This window comes from Myxine glutinosa, chromosome 2 (genome assembly GCF_964187855.1).
Source record: "Myxine glutinosa chromosome 2, kmMyxGlut1.1, whole genome shotgun sequence".
In the NCBI taxonomy this organism is placed as follows: domain Eukaryota; kingdom Metazoa; phylum Chordata; class Myxini; order Myxiniformes; family Myxinidae; genus Myxine; species Myxine glutinosa.
This window is the reverse complement of record NC_136262.1, coordinates 135,572,298-135,590,971: the sequence shown is the minus strand read 5'-3', so window position 1 is coordinate 135,590,971 and position 18,674 is coordinate 135,572,298. Positions and strand designations below refer to the sequence as shown.

The window sequence follows — 18,674 nt, the reverse complement described above, 5'->3', positions numbered from 1 at the left end:
TATTAGCCGGAAGTAAAATATGTTTCAGGAAATTACCGAGAGATATTTCTTCGTTTTTTTTATTAGTTATGTGCGCATACACTTTAAATAGGTTTATTTGAAATCTTTAATTTTCCACAATATAATTTACTTGCCATTTATCATTTGATGATTACGAGACAAATTCCTCTTGAGGATCGTGACAATTCATGCGTTGCGTGGAAACTTCCATTTCCAAAATGAATGAGACGATCGATGAAGAACGACTCGGTGTCACCAACGCGGGAAAATGCAGAGATATATTTTTTAAAATACACCATATCACCGCACAACACCGCCCAACAGCCAACAAGTATCATACACCGCCCAACAGCCAACGAGTATCATACACCGCCCAACATGACACAGACAGCAACATGTCGACATTATCGCTTTTTCTTTAAACCGAGTGGACCGAGCCGAACCGAATACACCGCGTGAATTCACCGAGCGAATTTCAGCCAATTCCACCTATTTCTTCGTTTTTATTTTATTCGTTACCAGCAGAAGTACCCAGCGTTGCCGGGCGGGGGAGGGGGGAAGGGCACGTACACTTTAAACATGTATATACATGTGGGATGTGGGATATATACATGTGGGACATGTGTACGTGTGTGTACGTGTGTACGTGTGTGTGTGTGTGTGTGCGCGTGAATATGTGTGTGTGTGTATATATGTGTGTGTATGTGTATGTAGGCTAACCCCCGCTCTAGCAGGGAAAATGGCCTTAAAATGCATGTTGTTGTTGTATGTGTATATACATGTCTGTGTGTGTGTGTTTGTGTGTATATGTGTCTGTACGTGTGTGTGTGTGTGTGTGTGTGTGTGTGTGTGTGTGTGTGTGTGTGTGTGTGTGTGTGTGTGTGTGTGTGTGTGTGTGTGTGTGTGGAGATGTATGGAGATGTATATATGTGTATATATGTGTATATGTGGATACATATGTGTATACATATTTGCATATGTGCATATGTGTATATGTGTCTGTACGTGTGTGTGTGTGTGTGCATGTGTGTCGATGTACGTGTGTGTGTATGTGTATATGTGTGTGGGTGTATATGTGTGTGTGTGTGTATATGAAAACATGGGCCGGTGTGTGTGTAAAGTGTGAGGAGGTATTGGAGAGGAAAATGCAGAGATATATTTTTTTAAATCGCGCCATGATGATAAACGAAAATACACCGCCTAAAATAACAGTCGACATATATTTAAAATTCGCCATACACATCCATGCCCGTGGGATCCCACGGGTGACCCCGCTAGTATTGATATAATGTACTACAAGCTTGCTGATAACCAAATCTACAGGAGAATAGATTACACTATACATTTTATTAATTTGTCTTGAATTTTGTCGACTAATGGGAATTACTGGTAACCAGGGATCTGATTTTTCTCCACTACTACTTGTTTATACATAATGTTGATCAGACAATCACAAACAAAACACCAAAAAGAAAACAGAGCGAGAAAGAGCAAAGTTACTTTGTCAGATTTTACCAAACAACTCTGTCAGCTGCGGCGGATTTCAGTTCATCCGTATGCGGCCCAGTGTCGCTGCAGACAATATTAATCAACGTCAGATTCGGCCGACCAACTCTCCTTTCTGATGACTTCCAAAGTTGGACGATTTTTCTCAGGTAACTACAATAGGTCAATGTAAGGAAATCTCATCCACATAAAGGACTTCTCTGATGCTCTAAAAAACCTTCTCTTCCTTTTGAAGCTAACTCCACATTGTGTTGTACAGTACCCATCCCATTGAGGGGCAGACAGCAGCTTTGTCACTCTCTGCTGATCTGGAATTGATTTGATTATAGTATGATGAATGGAACATGTCCTTCAATCCTGGAAAATCTCACCGTCTCACCCTGTCACTCTGGAAGGATCACCAAACTAACCCACCTGTTTATTTTGAATGTCAACCACTGGAATAAGTTCAGTCTCTTGAACTTATAGTACCTACCAACAATCATGATCTCTGTGCTCACCATATAGCAAAACTGGTTTCCAAAACAGGCTGCACACTGGGCATCTTTTCCTGCTTTCAAAGCCATTCCTTGAAAAATCAGCACTCACAGTGTACATGGCCTTTGTCCATAGCCTCATGGAGCACTGCTCTCCACTATGGGCTGGTGCCCCAGCACTGCATCTGTTTCTCCTCGATTCTGTGGAATATAAAACCTTCAATGCTATTTCATCTCCCACTATGAAGCCGAAACGCAAGGCCTGTTGCTTTCTCATCGCTGATAGGTCGGTAACTTGCTTTTTTTTTTTTTAACTATGTCACTACAATGGTAACAACATATACAGTCAACGTGAAAAGTAAGTACACCCCATGTAAAGTTTTGACTTTTTCAACATATTTCAACATACAGCTATTTGATCTTCATTTCAACAATATTGATAAATAAAGGTGATATAATATAACAAATATCATGAAACATTTACATTTTGTAGTCCATTGTATAATTTAAATAAACACAAATGCAAATTTCGCATGTGGAAAAAGTAAGTACACCCTTGGCTCTCATAGGTGGTATTGACCCCTTTGGCAGAAACAACCTCAAGTAAGCGTTTCTTATAACTGTCTACCAGTCTCTGACATTGACTGGGAGAAATTTTTGCCCACTCCTCCATGCAGAATTCTTTCAGCTGTGCGATGTTTGAGGGGTTTCTTGCATGCACAGCTCGTTTCAAATCCCCCGACAACATCTCGATGGGATTTAGATCCGGGCTTTGACTTGGCCATTCCAGAACCCTCCATTACTTTCTTTTCAGCCATTCCTTGGTGGATTTACTGGTATGTTTAGGGTCATTGTCATGTTGCAAGGTCCACCTTCGGATGAGCTTCAACTTTCCAACATATGGCCCCACATTATCCTCAAGCACCCTCTGGTACAATGAAGAATTCATAGTGGATTCTATGATGGTGAGCTGCCCAGGCCCTGATGCAGCAAAGCTGCCCAAACCATAATATTTCCACCACCATGCTTTACAGTTGGTATCAGGTTCTTGTGGTCAAATGCTGTCTTTAGTTTTCGCCAAACATGTCTCCTGGTACTGTGGCCAAATAGCTCTACCTTTGACTCATCTGTCCAGAGCACATTGTTCCAGAAGTGCTGGTCTTTGCCTAGGTGTTCATTGGCAAACTTTAGTCTTGCCCTGATGTTCTTTCTGGACAGCAAAGGTTTCCTCCTGGCACACCTCCCATGTAGATCAAATTTGTGCAGCCTCTTTCTAATGGTAGACTCGTGCACTTTGACATCAACAGTGGCAAGAGCTACCTGTAGGTCGCGTGATGACATTCTGGGGTCATTCGAGACTTCTTTCAGCATCTTGCGGTCTGCTCTCAGGCTGAACTTGCTGGGGGGGCCTGGCCTGAACAAGTTGGCAGTTGTTTGTAATCTTCTCCACTTGTAGATGATCTTCCGGACAGTCGAATGATTGATTTGAAATTGTTTGGAGATCTTTTTAAATCCCTTCCCAGACTCGAAGGCACCTATAACCTTCTTTCTGAAGGCCTCAGAGAGCTCTTTTGATCTAGGCATGGTGACGCCGCACACTTCAACAACAAAGAGCAAACCAAACTAAATGTCTAAGGTTTAAATAAGACAGGTTCCTCCACGATCCTCTCTAACGATGTTCTAATCATTTACACCTGAGCTGGTACACCTGATTCTAATTTTAGGTATTTGAAGTAGTGATAAATGTAGTGGTGTACTTACTTTTTCCACATGCGAAATTTGCATTTATGTTTATTTAAAATATACAATGGACTACAAAATGTAAATGTTTCATGATATTTGTTATATTATATCACCTTTATCTATCAATATTGTTGAAATGAAGATCAAATAGCTGAATGTTGAAATATGTTGAAAAAGTCAAAACTTTACATGGGTTGTACTTACTTTTTCACGTGACTGTACATTGTTTAGCTGTATATGAGTGGTGGTGGAGGTGGTGATGCGAGTGGAGGAGGGTTGTACTTTTGATAACACTGGTGCATTTATGACAGGTTGTTAACATATTTCTTACCAAACACCAATCCTGTACATGTCACCACTCCATCGCAGATATGTAAGTCACCTTTCATTTTCATGCCACACTGATGTGTTTGTTAATAAATTGTCATTGAATGGACGACAGATCAAATGACTGAGAGCAAATTAAGTTGTTCCTCCTCATGCAAAATGAGACAAATGTTGCGATGAAGAGGTTTTGTAAAGTTGTGCGTATTGATTTGTAAGTGGCAAAATAAGATGCAGGACTGACTAGCAGAGCTCAGGCTCTGTATTTGGCCTGCAGGGCCCTGGTAGGATGGCGCCTTTTTGTGCAACAGGTTTTGTTAGAATTAACAATATTTCTTTCTACCCAATCGACACAGCTACCAGACCTGGTGCGGATGTCAGTCTGGGAGCTCGGAGGCCCTGCCTGCGCCATGCCCGTACATCAATGTTTCTTTACAAACAAGGCGCTCTTTCTCGTCATCTGGAACCTGGTGTTAGGTGAAGAGGGGGTGGAATCTCTGCAGAACTGGCTCCTCAGCATTCAGGTAAATGGACAAAAGATTCGTTTGAGAAGGACTGAACATTGCAACTAGGAAGTCTGTCTGTTTCATGGTTTTCTTTCTCCACAGGAAATAGTAATGGTGATAACGGTGATTGAGCATTTGCCATGACTGATGTTAAGCAATGTCTTTATTTTTCACAGGCTCGTGCTCCCAATGCTGCTGTGATAATCGTTGGTACTCACCTGGATGCTCTCCCTCAACGATTCCACCAGGAGCGCATTGCCACCCTGCGTGCCAATATTCTCAGCATGTGCCATGTGCCTGGCGGAGGCCGCACGCCTGGTTATCCTGATATTCATCACCAGAACCTTGTGTAAGTTGTGTCGTAGAACTACACATCTTATCTTCCAAGGTGGTCATTGCCATGTTATTGGGATTACTAGTAAAAAGCCCGTCAAATATGACTGGTTGGAACAGTTTATTCGACGGTGCAGCCTTGTGTGAGCGTTCCAAAGTCTGAAGCCTGGGCCTAGTGTCAGGTGTGCTTATATCTTCTTTAATTATCAGAAATCCTACAGATGTAAATGAACACTCGTTTTACTCTGTGCTCGTTGCACATCATGTGCAGCAAATGTCACCTCCCTGCATTTATTGTTGTTTAAAAAAACGCTTCTGTACACCGCCCTTGAGGCTCGGTTTACAAGCCACCGTCTACAATTCCAATAGAAGACACATAATTACTCTTTTATGGAAAAAAAATTCGAGTTTGTTTCATCCTAAAAAAAATAGACCATAGTGAACACACATTCGTGTGAAAAGAACTTTAAAACCTTCCCTTATGAAGGGGACAGACATCTGTACAAACACACAAACTGATATTGTATTTTATATCGTAGATTCCTGTAACCAATCTTTGAATGTCTTCGTGTGGTTTGCCAAAATGCTTATTATTTTAATCTCTGTATTGATTGGGCACACAATCTGTACCTGGTGTTGGCTTAACAGTTATGGTGGCTGGCTTAAGATCCTAGGGTCTTGAGTTCAAGCCTCTGTCGTGCCGTTGAATTAATACCTGGTGGGTCGACTCAACCTGTCATCCTTCAGAGGTTGGTAAAATGAGTACCAGGTAGCTGGTAAGAGGGCATTGCATCAACGCCCCCAGAAAATGATGCAGCCAGCTTCCACAGTTTGCATACGAATAAATAAAAACACATTCTATTATTTAATTCCAGTAAAAGACAATGCAGCTTTAATTATATAATTATTCTCTTCCTTTTTCCTCTTCTTGTCTCCGTACCCTTCTATTTCAGTGAAGTGTCATCTCGAACAGGTGCTGGTGTATATGATTTGCGGAAGCTCATATACCATGTGGCCAGCACCATGAAGGATGTGGGAAACCCAATTCCAACTGAGCGCCTTGTTGGTCGACTGGTGAGCTTAACTATTGACATCAAAAAAGCCACTGACCATCAACTGGTCAACGCCACCTGTATAAATCCCATCTCTTTACCTCCACCTCCAAAGGTGAATGGAGGTTAGGTTTTCACCCATCTGTCTGCCTGTCTGTCAGTTGTTTGTCTGTCTGTGAACAGGATATCTCAAAAAATGTGGACAGATTCGGACAAAATTTGGTGGAGAGGTTGGGAATGTGACAAGAACGAAATGTTTCGATCTGGCTGGAGATCCGGATCTGGATCTGAGATATTTTTTACGGGATTCTTCACCATTGAGTGATCTGACTATAAACGACATATATCAGGATATCTCAAAAAATGTGGACAGATTCGGACAAAATTTGGTGGAGAGGTTGGGAATGTGGCAAGGACGAAATGTTTCGATCTGGCTGAAGATCCAGATCCGGATCTGGATCTGAGATTTTTTAAATGTGATTCTTCACCATTGAGTGATCGGACTAAAAACGACATATAGCGGGATATCTCGAAAAGTTGTGGACGGATTCAGATGAAACTAGGTGGATGAGTGGATGAGTGGATGAGTGGATGAGTTGGTTTGGGGACACAAACCCGATTCGATTTTGTTTGAGGTCTGGATTCAGATGTGGCCTATCAGTGGGATACAAAATGTAAACTTAAAGTTTCTGTCAACCCTCGACTCAGATTCTGCAACTGGACCTGACGGCATCAGCCCACGGGTCCTAAAATCCTGATCTTCCGCTCTTTCACTCCCTCTCTCTGTTCTCTTCACCCTCTCTTTTGCTCAAGGTCATCTTCCATCTGCTTGGAAATCTGCCAACATCACCGCTTTGCACAAAAAAGGTGCAAAAACAGATCCCAGCAACTACAGACCAATCAGCCTTCTCCCAATTATCAGCAAAGTCATGGAATCCATCATTGCTTCAGATATGAAATCTTTCCTCTTCTCCAATGGCTTGATCTCTGATCATCAATTTGGTTTCAGACCTGGACACTCTACTCTGGACATGCTGCTTCTGCTTTCTCAACAATGGATGGAGGTCCTCAATGCCAAACAGGAAATTAGAGCAGTCTCCCTTGACATATCACGTGCCTTCGATACGGTCTGGCATCCCGCTCTGCTCACCAAACTCTCCTCTTTTGGTATCAATGGAAATCTCCACGCATGGCTGGCGGACTTCCTCTCTAGTCGTAGTCAACGTGTGGCCCTGAATGGGTTTCTCTCATCTTCTCTTCCTGTTCAGGCTGGAGTTCCACAAGGCAGTGTTCTGGGCCCTGTGCTTTTTCTGGTCTTCATCAATGATCTCTCTGACTCTCTTGAAAATCCTCTGTATCTCTTTGCTGATGACTCTACTCTCTGTCGCTCCATTCTTCATCCCTCAGATCGGCAGTCTGCTGCCTCCTCACTCTCTGCAGACCTGGACAAAATCACAGACTGGGCAAACAAGTGGAACATGACTTTCAATCCTGACAAATCTCACACTCTTACGATGTCTCTCCGAAAAGACCGACTGGACAACCCTCCCATCCACTTTCTGAATAATCCTCTCCAAGAAGTTCTGTCACTCAAGCTTTTGGGTCTCACTATCTGCCATGATCTTTCCTGGGAAAACCACATTTCAAATCTGGCCTCCAAAGCCAGTCGCCGACTGGGCATCCTCCGTCGTGCAAAGTCCTTCCTTGGCACACCTGAGCTCCTCACCACATACAAGGCTTTCATCCGCAGCTCAATGGAATACTGCTCTCCCCTCTGAGCTGGTGCTCCTGCCTCACACCTAGCTCGTCTTCACGCTGTTGAAACCAAAGCATTCAGAATCATTGGAATCTCCCGCGATGAAGCTAACTCCAAGGGCCTCTCACTCACTCACCACAGGCAGGTTGGTGGTCTTTCCATCTTCTACCGACTCCTCTCTGGCCTTGCCCCCCCAGCTCTCTCTGGGCTCTGTCCCGCAAATATTCCTACAGGTCGCACAAGATCTGCCTGCAACCCTCTTATGGTCAAACTGCCAAAATCAAGACTCTCTGCTCACCTTCACTCCTTCATTCCTCTCTTCTCCCGCCTCTGGAACAAACTCCCTCACTCTCTTCAATCCCACTCCACCCTCCAGGTCTTTAAAACTGCTGTTCACCACCATCTCTTATCTTCCCCCATCCAAAACCTTGATCTTTTCTACCCCCGCTAATATCACCCCAATTCCACTTTTTTGAAATACCAACTTCTGTCCTGGAAGTCCTTGGTGTCCTTGTGTTTTATACTTCTCCCTCCACCCCTCCCCCCCCTTCCCACGCCTCCTCCCCCCAAGCCCTCTCCCTCCCACACATCTCCCTGCTCTCAAATGCTGTGTTTGTGTGCTTCCCCTTCTCTCCCCATCTTGTTTTCCGCTCCCTCTTTTTGTGTGTTTTGTTTGTCTGGTTGATTTGTTTGTGAAGTAAATGTTAGCTCTTTCACGAGCCTCGATTCAGTATACAAAAAAAAAAAAAAAACCTCCAGCCTGGCGGAGGTGTGCACTCTGCCAAGTGCCGTTCTAGTCTTCAGTTTATATCGGTTTACAATCTTAAAATTAACTTTTTTGCTTAAGATTGAATAACTTTTTGTGGTTTTTAAAAAGTGTTTTACTGCATTACCTCCTTGACTTGTGCCTCCGGTACACCAGACTTGTATGTTATTCGTGCTGCTGTTTAAGGTTCCACAAAGCTTCCTGTTGCTGCACAAAGCAGTCCAAGCAGAGAAGGAGCGACGCAGACAGTCTCACCTTGTGCAGTACCTCAGCGAAACCGAATTCAAGGCCATGGCCGCACAACATATGGAAGGAGGATTGGTAAACTCAGAAGATGAAATGCAACAGGGTGTGTCAACAATGCATTAATGTCCATCTTGCTCATCTCATTGTGAATAATCATTTTGCATTTTGTTATCTCATAAGTACAATTTTTTTTTTCTAAAGCACAATCAACATCTTACATGAACAGCTTCCTTCCTCATCATCTTTTTCTCAGCAATCATCAGCTTTTTTCACATATTAGCTTTATCACTTTCTCAATCCCAGCTTTTCTCATCCTAATCCTAAACCCTTGAAGCTGTGACATTCTTAGTTGAGGTGGGATGCATACTTCACTTCCCGGATGCCAGCCGAGGCCTTCGAAGCCTTTTCTTTTTGGACGCAGCCTGGCTCTGGTCCTGTCTGCAGTGTGTGTTCAGCCCAACAGTACACGCCAAGGCCCAGGAAAGCTGCCTCTCTGAGCGCCAACTTTGGGCCTTTCTCCAAAAGAGCCAGTTACCCGAAGATGGACGCCAGCCTTGGCTCCAGCTTTTAGCGCGATTCGAAATTGCCTTGCCACTGCAGGATGGCAGGTGAGCGAGAAGAAATCTGAGATTTTCTTTTGTCGTTGAGTTCTCCTGTTCTTGGAAGTAGACTGGTGTATGTGCTTTATATTTTCCTTTATCAAATTCTCTACTCAGATACCTGCTTCCTCACCTACTGCCAGAAAAACCTAGCTCAACATTGAGCCCGGAACCAACTTCCCTGACACGTGCGCATACCCTACTGCGACATGTGCAGATGTCTTTTGTTCCCATGGGCTTCTGGCAGCGTCTTATTGCCCGGCTTCTGATCAGCCTATCATCAATGGAACGCACAGTATGTAGTACGAACTATTCATATATGCTTATATGTCTCCACTTGTGCACTTACTTAAAACGATATTTCAATTGGCCATTGCTGCACGGTTTCACCTATGTTTGTTTCACCTATTGTTCACCCATCCTCCTCCCCACCCTCCTCCTCCGCAATGTCTCAGGTTCATGGAGGAGCTTGTACATGATCATCACATGCAATACAAGAATATTAGGGAACATCATTTTCTACCGCCACTTCTTTAATGGCCGCAGTTATTCCCATGTTCTTGTGGGGTTGGCCAGTGGAAGTTTTTAGCCCAAGTCTTTCATGAATCTGCTGGCCAAACATGGAATTTAGACCGATACTTTTTCTTGGCACTTCCGGCACATCGTAATTCCCAAGGCTTTCCACAAAATTACCAATGGCGGTGCACAAAGCAGGAAGACAACAATGCGTACGCTGATTGGCTGAGAGGAGACATGCTGTGATTGGCTGACAGCTATGTCAACACTAACGGTAGCTTTTATGGTCAACGCGGTGCAATTAAACTTGTGACTTTTCAGTTGCTTGATGAATTTAAATTAATGTTGCCCGGTAGACTCGGACACAATTTAATTAGGGGTTGCTTCATCTGGAATAATTTTTTACTGTGGAGTCACAAAAGAAAACTTTGGAACTTTAATCAGAACTTCACAAAACAGAGTAAGTCAACACCAAACTGTGGAAAAGGCAAAGCAAAACCGGTATTGGCCCTAGAGGAAGGGAAGGAGACATATTCCTCGGGTCAAGACGATCCTCAGGCAGCGCTCTTTGGTACATTAAAGCTGGCACCATTTAAAGAAATAAAAACATTTCTTTACGAAACCATATTTGGACTCGTTTCAGTTCACCTACAATCATGGAATGTAATCCCAACCTTTTATAATCTTGCTCACCATTAACTTCCAACAATGAGTTTAAAACACTTATTATTGGGGGAAACTTCGATTTACTTACAAACCCGTGTTGTATTTCTTCCAAAACCAACAAAAGATCTCTAATCTTCCCAAAAAACAAAGATTCTTCCCAAACCCACACTAAGATCTCCTCTGGAATTCTCCCCTGGAACATTCCAGAACATGCACTCAACCGCTAAATCCAAAACCATCTTTCCATTAAATACAAACATATCGTCAAACATTTCCATAATAAAACACGACACCATGCTAACTTTATACTCTATCATGTTTTAACAAATATTACAAGTATATTTACCCTAGGATGGCACCTCACACAGCCTCATCAGGCTTCCCATTATGTCATGGCCGCCTCTGTCCTTCTCAGCCTCAGACACCACGCCCCCTCAGCCTACATCAGTTGCGCTCCCCAATGGACGTGGCCAACTCTCAAACTCTAAAGGGTCTCTGTTACTCAGACCCTCACCAGGACGTGTTTTTAGTGTTTTTTAAAGGCTTTTGTGTTAAAACAAATATGGCGGCCAAACCACGTGACCGATGACCGGTGACGTGATCGATGACCCACGTGACCGATGACGTCATCATTATTATTATTTTTTCTCCGCCAATTTATCTCGAGATTATGCTCAAGAAATTTCATCTTGATCGGATTAAGTTTTGTACTAGTCCAATTATGACATCATAATGGAGGCACATATGACATCATCATTAACATATGTTATTCCCCATGGATAGTTCTTTACAATGAGCCGTGTCTCAATTTTTTCTATGCAGAATGTTTTAAATTTAACATGAAGAGATTTCAGAGATATAGAGGTGCAAAGATTTTCGGTTTTTCCAAATGGCGCCCATACCCGTGACCTATGACGTCATAATTATCATTCAAAAAAATTCTACAGGAGGAGGCGCATCTATGTTGAAATTTTACTGTCAATCGGACCAACGGTTGCAGAGAAAATCATATTTATTCTGTGCGGACAAATAAACAAACAGACAAACAAACAGACAAACAGTCCTCTGGCGAGGGTAACTAGAGCAATGCGACTGTGTCCCCGATATGCCTCCGCATAGTCCCACAATGGGTATCTACTGGTCCTAAAATCGTTCACCGTCCTAAAAATAAACAAGTTTGATTTAAATCCCTTCAGCTGTTTTCAAGTATCACATTTTGATCAGACATGGCAGATTTCACATTGATCGGTGAAGCAGTTTCAGAGAAGGAATTTTTTTAAAATATCGGCTTTCAAGCTAATATGGCTGCCATACCACATGCCATATGACCTTAAAAATGTACACTCTGCATATGTATGGGTAGGGGATCACGTTTGTGAAGTTTCGTGTTGATCGGATAAGGTTCGTTTTTATGTCCAAGATGGCTGCCAAACCATGTGACCTACAACATCATCATTTTCAAACCATATGCAACAGTGCTGTTAGATGATATTTGTAAAATTTCGCTTACTTATCTCATTGTAAATGAAGGCGTGCGGAATGAAGGTGTGAAAAACGAAGTTTAACATTTTTCCCTTCAGCGGTTTCCGAGAAATAATATTTTAATTATTTGCATTTAATCCAAGATTGCTGCCATAACACATGCCCGATGACGTTACAATTATCATAAAAACATTCTGCATGGGTGTCACTCCTACCCTGAAAGTTTCGTCTCAATTGGACATGTGGTTGCTGAGAACAACGAGGTTTAGCCTGAACAGACGGACGGACAATCCGAAAACATAATGCCTCCGGCCACCTTCGGGAGGGGAGGCATAAAAATTAGGTAATTAAAAATGGAATACCATACTTTAATTCGCACTTAAGAAAATCTGCACAAAGCGGGGTCGCGCATTGCGGGGTCTTACTGTATAGTGTATACAGTCACGTGAAAAAGTAAGTACACCCCATGTAAAGTTTTGACTTTTTCAACATATTTCAACATACAGCTATTTGATCTTCATTTCAACAATATTGACAGATAAAGGTGATATAATATAACAAATATCATGAAACATTTACATTTTGTAGTCCATTGTATAATTTAAATAAACATAAATGCAAATTTCGCATGTGGAAAAAGTAAGTACACCCTTGGCTCTAATAGGTGGTATTGCCCCCTTTGGTAGAAACAACCTCAAGTAGGCGTTTCTTATAACTGTCTACCAGTCTCTGACATCGACTGGGGGGAAATTTTTGCCCACTCCTCCATGCAGAATTCTTTCAGCTGTGCGATGTTTGAGGGGTTTCTTGCATGCACAGCTAGTTTCAAATCCCCCCACAACATCTCGATGGGATTTAGATCAAGGCTTTGACTTGGCCATTCCAGAACCCTCCATTTCTTTCTTTTTAGCCATTCCTTGGTGGATTTACTGGTATGTTTAGGGTCATTGGCATGTTGCAAGGTCCACCTTCGGTTGAGCTTCAACTTTCCGACAGATGGCCTCACATTATCCTCAAGCACCCTCTGGTACAATGAAGAATTCATAGTGGATTCTATGATGGTGAGCTGCCCAGGCCCTGATGCAGAAAAGCTGCCCCAAACCATAATATTTCCACCACCATGCTTTACAGTTGGTATCACGTTCTTGTGGTCAAATGCTGTCTTTGGTTTTCGCCAAACATGTCTTCTGGTACTGTGGCCAAATAGCTCTACCTTTGACTCATCTGTCCAGAGCACATTGTTCCAGAAGTGCTGGGCTTTGCCTTGGTGTTCATTGGCAAACTATAGTCTTGCCCTGATGTTCTTTCTGGACAGCAAAGGTTTCCTCCTGGCACACCTCCCATGTAGATCAAATTTGTGCAGCCTCTTTCTAATGGTAGACCCATGCACTTTGACATCAACAGTGGCAAGAGCTACCTGTAGGTCCTGTGATGACATTCTGGGGTTCTTAGAGACTTCTTTCAGCATCTTGCGGTCTGCTCTCGGGCTGAACTTGCTGGGGCGGCCTGGCCTGAACACGTTGGCAGTTGTTTGGAATCTTCTCCACTTGCAGATGATCTTCCAGACAGTCGAATGATTGATTTTAAATTGTTTGGAGATCTTTTTAAATCCCTTCCCAGACTCGTAGGCACCTATAACCTTCTTTCTGAATGCATCAGAGAGCTCTTTTGATCTAGGCATGGTGACGCCGCACACTTCAACAACAAAGAGCAAACCAAACGAAATGTCTGAGGTTTAAATAAGACAGGTTCCTCCAAGATCCTCTCTAACGATGTTCTAATCATTTGCACCTGAGCTTGTGCACCTGATTCTAATTTTAGGTATTTGAAGTAGTGATAAATGTAGGGGTGTACTTACTTTTTCCACATGCAAAATTAGCATTTATGTTTATTTAAATTATATAATGGACTACAAAATGTAAATGTTTCATGATATTTGTTATATTATATCACCTTTATCTATCAATATTGTTGAAATGAAGATCAAATAGCTGAACGTTGAAATATGTTGAAAAAGTCAAAACTTTACATGGGGTGAACTTACTTTTTCACGTGACAGTATGAGATTTTTAACATGGGATTCCAGCATCGCTATTTTTACAGATAGCAATAATAAACAGGTAACAATTCGTTGTTGGTTTTGAACTGTTTTTCTGTGGTTGTATGGAGTCACCACTGCACACCTTTGTCATGAGACCCAAGCGTTAACCTGCTCTGTAATCAATATGGATATGAAAATCCCACATGCCTGAACATGTTAAAATCCCACATGCTTGAACATGTTCAAATCCCACATTCCACAACATGATCAAATCCCACACGTCTCAACATGATCAAATCCCACATGTCTCAACATGTTCAAATCCCACATGTCTCAACATATTCAAATCCCACATACCTCAACATGATCAAATCTCACATGCCTCAACATGATGAAATCGCACATGTCTCAACATGTTCAAATCCCACATACCTCAACATGATCAAATCTCACATGTCTCAACATGATCAAATCTCACATGTCTCAACATGTTCAAATCCCACACACCTCAACATGATCAAATCTCACATGTCTCAACATTATCAAATCTCACATGTCTCAACATGTTCAAATCCCACATGTCTCAACATGTTCAAATCCCACATTCCACAACATGATTAAATCCCACATGTCTCAACATGTTCAAATCCCACATTCCACAACATGATCAAATCCCACATGTCTCAACATGTTCAAATCCCACATTCCACAAAATGTTCAAATCCCACATGTCTCAACATATTCAAATCCCAAATTCCACAACATGATCAAGTCCCACATGTCTCAACATGTTCAAATCCCACATTCCACAACATGTTCAAATCCCACATGTCTCAACATGTTCAAATCCCACATTCCACAACATGTTCAAATCCCAAATGCTTCAACATGTTCAAATCCCACATTCCACAACATGTTCAAATCCCACATGTCAACATATTCAAATCCCACATTCCACAACATGTTCAAATCCCACATGTCTCAACATATTCAAATCCCACATACGTCAACATGATCAAATCTCACATGTCTCAACGTGATCAAATCCCACATACCTCAACATGATCAAATCCCACATTCCACAACATGATTAAATCCCACATGTCTCAACGTGATCAAATCCCACATACCTCAACATGATCAAATCCCACATTCCACAACATGATTAAATCCCACATGTCTCAACATGTTCAAATCCCACATTCCACAACATGATCAAATCCCACATGTCTCAACATGTTCAAATCCCACATTCCACAATATGTTCAAATCTCACACGTCTCAACATGTTCAAATCCCACATTCCACAACATGTTCAAATCCCACATGTCTCAACATGTTCATATCCCACATTCCACAACATGTTCAAATCCCACATGTCTCAACATGTTCAAATCCCACATTCCACAACATGTTCAAATCCCACATGTCTCAACATGTTCAAATCCCACATTTTACAACATGTTCAAATCCCAAATGCTTCAACATGTTCAAATCCCACATGTCTCAACATGTTCAAATCCCACATGCCTGGAACTTTTATTTTTGTTTCTTAACGCCCATGTCATCATGTGACAATTATTTTTCACTAGGGCATGCCCGTACTATATCTATATCTAAAATTATATCCCCCCCCTCTATTTACATGAAATGGTTTGGTCCAAAGCGAACGGCTTGCGAGTGGTGACAATCCCCCCCCTCTATTTACATGCAATGGTTTGGTCCAAAGCGAACGGCTTCCGGAGTTTGGTAAAGAAATCGCCATCGCGTGCACAAACGCGCAGGAAAGCGAATGAATCGCAAATTCGTTTTTATTAGTTGTAAAACATAGTTTAACGCCAACATAGTTTGCAAACGTGAAATAAATGAATACGCTGTCAAATGTGCCATCCGAGGCAGAGTGTGCCCGCCACGTTCGGCACACGCGATCGTTCGCTGCTCTCTGATTGGTTGAATCGTTTTTTGAACATAGCTCGGTAAGTAATTGTCCGATTAATATGAAACCTTGAAAAGGCACATCCTCGGGTCCCCAGCAATATACCTGGCAAGTTAAAAGTATATCGGACCCGTGGTTGTCGAGAAACAGCGGTCACAGACAAACGTACAGACAGAGATTACTGGAATTATAGATAGACTAGGGCATGCCCGTACTATATCTATATCAAAAATTATATCCCCCCCCTCTATTTACATGAAATGGTTTAGTCCAAAGCGAACGGCTTGCGAGTGGTGACAATCCCCCCCCTCTATTTACATGCAATGGTTTGGTCCAAAGCGAACGGCTTCCGGAGTTTGGTAAAGAAATCGCCATCGCGTGCACAAACGCGCAGGAAAGCGAATGAATCGCAAATTCGTTTTTATTAGTTGTAAAACATAGTTTAACGCCAACATAGTTTGCAAACGTGAAATAAATGAATACGCTCTCAAATGTGCCATCCGAGGCAGAGTGTGCCCGCCACGTTCGGCACACGCGATAGTTCGCTGCTCTCTGATTGGTTGAATCGTTTTTTGGACATAGCTCGGTAAGTAATTGTCCGATTAATATGAAACCTTGAAAAGGCACATCCTCGGGTCCCCAGCAATATACCTGGCAAGTTAAAAGTATATCGGACCCGTGGTTGTCGAGAAACAGCGGTCACAGACAAACAAACGTACAGACGTACAAACGTACAGAGATTACTGGAATTATAGATAGATTAGGATGTGAACATTCAACTTTATTCTGGAAACTTTATTTTATACAAGTGGAGCCTACCCGCCGTTTTGCTGATGGACCAATTGTTTGTGGGGAGGGGGGGGGGGGAGGATGAAGGGGAGGGCTAGGGAGAGAGGGGAAGCAGAGGGAGAGAGGGGAAGGGGGGGGGTAAGAGGAGAAGGGGGAGGGTAAGGAGAAGGAAGGGGAGGGTGAGGATAGGGGCAGGGGAGGGAGGAAGGAGAGGAGTGAGAGATGGGAAGAAGGGGGGGTGATGGGAGGATGAAGGGGAAGGGGACGGGGAGGGAGAGAGGGGAAGGAGGGGATAAGGAGAAGGAAGAGGAGGGTGAGGATAGGGGCAGGAGAGGGGTGAAGGAGGGGAGGAAGAGATGAGAAGAAGGGGGGATGAGGGGAGGCGAAAGGGGAGGGGAAGGGAGAGGAAATGGGGAAGGAAGGGGAAGGGAGAGGGGAAGAAAGAGGGGAAGGGGACGGTAAGGATAGGGGCGGGGGAGGGGGGAATGAGGGAAGGGGGAGATAGGAAGAAGGATTTTTTAAAAGTGATTCTTGAGCAATGAGAGATACATAGGGCCAAATCCGATATACATCACGATAGCTCAAAACTTTATGGACGGATTTGGATGAAACTTAGTGAACTGGTTGGGTGTGTAAAATGAATGAATGAATGATCGTTTTAAGGCCATTTTCCCCGCTAGAGCGGGGGTTAGCCTTGCGGGCCCCATGACAATCATGGTTCCCTGTTTGAGGCAATGTTTTTATGGCCGGATGCCCTTCCTGACGCCAACCCTTGGTCGCCTCTTACGATGCACAGGGATATGGTGTACCTATTCTAAACCGGGGTACACACCGGGACAAGGACAAAATGATGAGACTTTGGTGAAGATCCGGATTAGGATCCGATAGTTTTTTTTTATTGCAAGTGATTTTTCACCATTGAGTGATGGGGCCAAAAACGATATGTAGTCGGATATCTTAAAAAGTTGTGGACGAATTATGACAAACCTTTGTGGACGAGTTGGTTCGGTGACGAGAACAAGACGATTCGATTTTGGTTCATGTCGGATCCAGATCCGGCCTATCAGTGGAATACAAATCGTAGCCTGTTCAATGTGGAGATGTATGCTGTCTACCGAGTGTTCTTCTGGTTATGTTTGTAAATGAAATTTTATTAATGATGTTTGGCGCCATTCATTCTCGATATTGATAAGGTGACAATTTATCATTTTTGTTATCCCACTGTTTAGGGCTTCAATAGTGTCTGGAGCAAGTTACAGCTCAATTCAAGTTTGGACAGAGACCAGCAAGACGGGGCAGGCACTCGGTCATTATACCGACATGGGAGCACCTTCTGTGTGCGTCAGGCACGCAAGGCCTACTGGCAGGAAGGCCTCTGTGCTTGTTACACTCACGGTTTCTTAAGGTGATCCATGACGTCATTTGACTGCTCGACTTCACTAAAGCTCTTTGAAAGTAGAATACCATAACTTACCACCAATTGCTATCCTTTCTTGTTCTTCTGTATAATCCATGGAATCGACTGCCTTGTGGTAGTTGTGAATAAACGATATGTCTGTTTGTGGCAGTAACCTTGTTCTGGTAGTAAATGTAATGCAATAGTGTATTAGAATTTCTTGAACATCCTGTTTCAGTACCTTTGCCTCCACCATTTCTACCTGGTCCCTTCATGCGTAGCGTCGAGGCACTGGGCAGAAGAACCATGCAGACCACTAACCATGCTGGAATTGCTATCATGGTGCAGTCCCAAAGTCAGGACCTTTCAGCTGTTGCCTTTGTCATGGACCATGTGACCAGTCTAATAGAACAATGGTTTCCAGGTGAGATGCTTCGTGGCTGAATCAAAACACACTTTAAGGCATTTGTCTTAAGTAACAAACTTCCCCCCTCCACATGCCTCTCTAAGTAGGATAAAAACAGCTCCAATAGTCCACAGC

General features: G+C 43.0%; 1 protein-coding gene across 9 annotated transcripts in view; it reads left to right on the top strand.

Annotated features, from left to right (window-relative positions):
- The window catches only part of LRRK1 (leucine rich repeat kinase 1), a 281,256-nt gene that overhangs the window by 140,533 nt on the left and 122,049 nt on the right, over positions 1-18,674 (top strand). For all 9 annotated transcript variants that reach the window (XM_078771695.1, XM_078771694.1, XM_078771701.1 and 6 more), the window contains 8 exons: positions 4,406-4,573; positions 4,732-4,904; positions 5,842-5,962; positions 8,649-8,811; positions 9,043-9,316; positions 9,425-9,602; positions 17,967-18,142; positions 18,415-18,557. In XM_078771695.1, the coding sequence (XP_078627821.1) occupies positions 4,406-4,573; positions 4,732-4,904; positions 5,842-5,962; positions 8,649-8,811; positions 9,043-9,316; positions 9,425-9,602; positions 17,967-18,142; positions 18,415-18,557 (1,396 nt within the window). The remainder of the gene's footprint in view (positions 1-4,405; positions 4,574-4,731; positions 4,905-5,841; positions 5,963-8,648; positions 8,812-9,042; positions 9,317-9,424; positions 9,603-17,966; positions 18,143-18,414; positions 18,558-18,674) is intronic.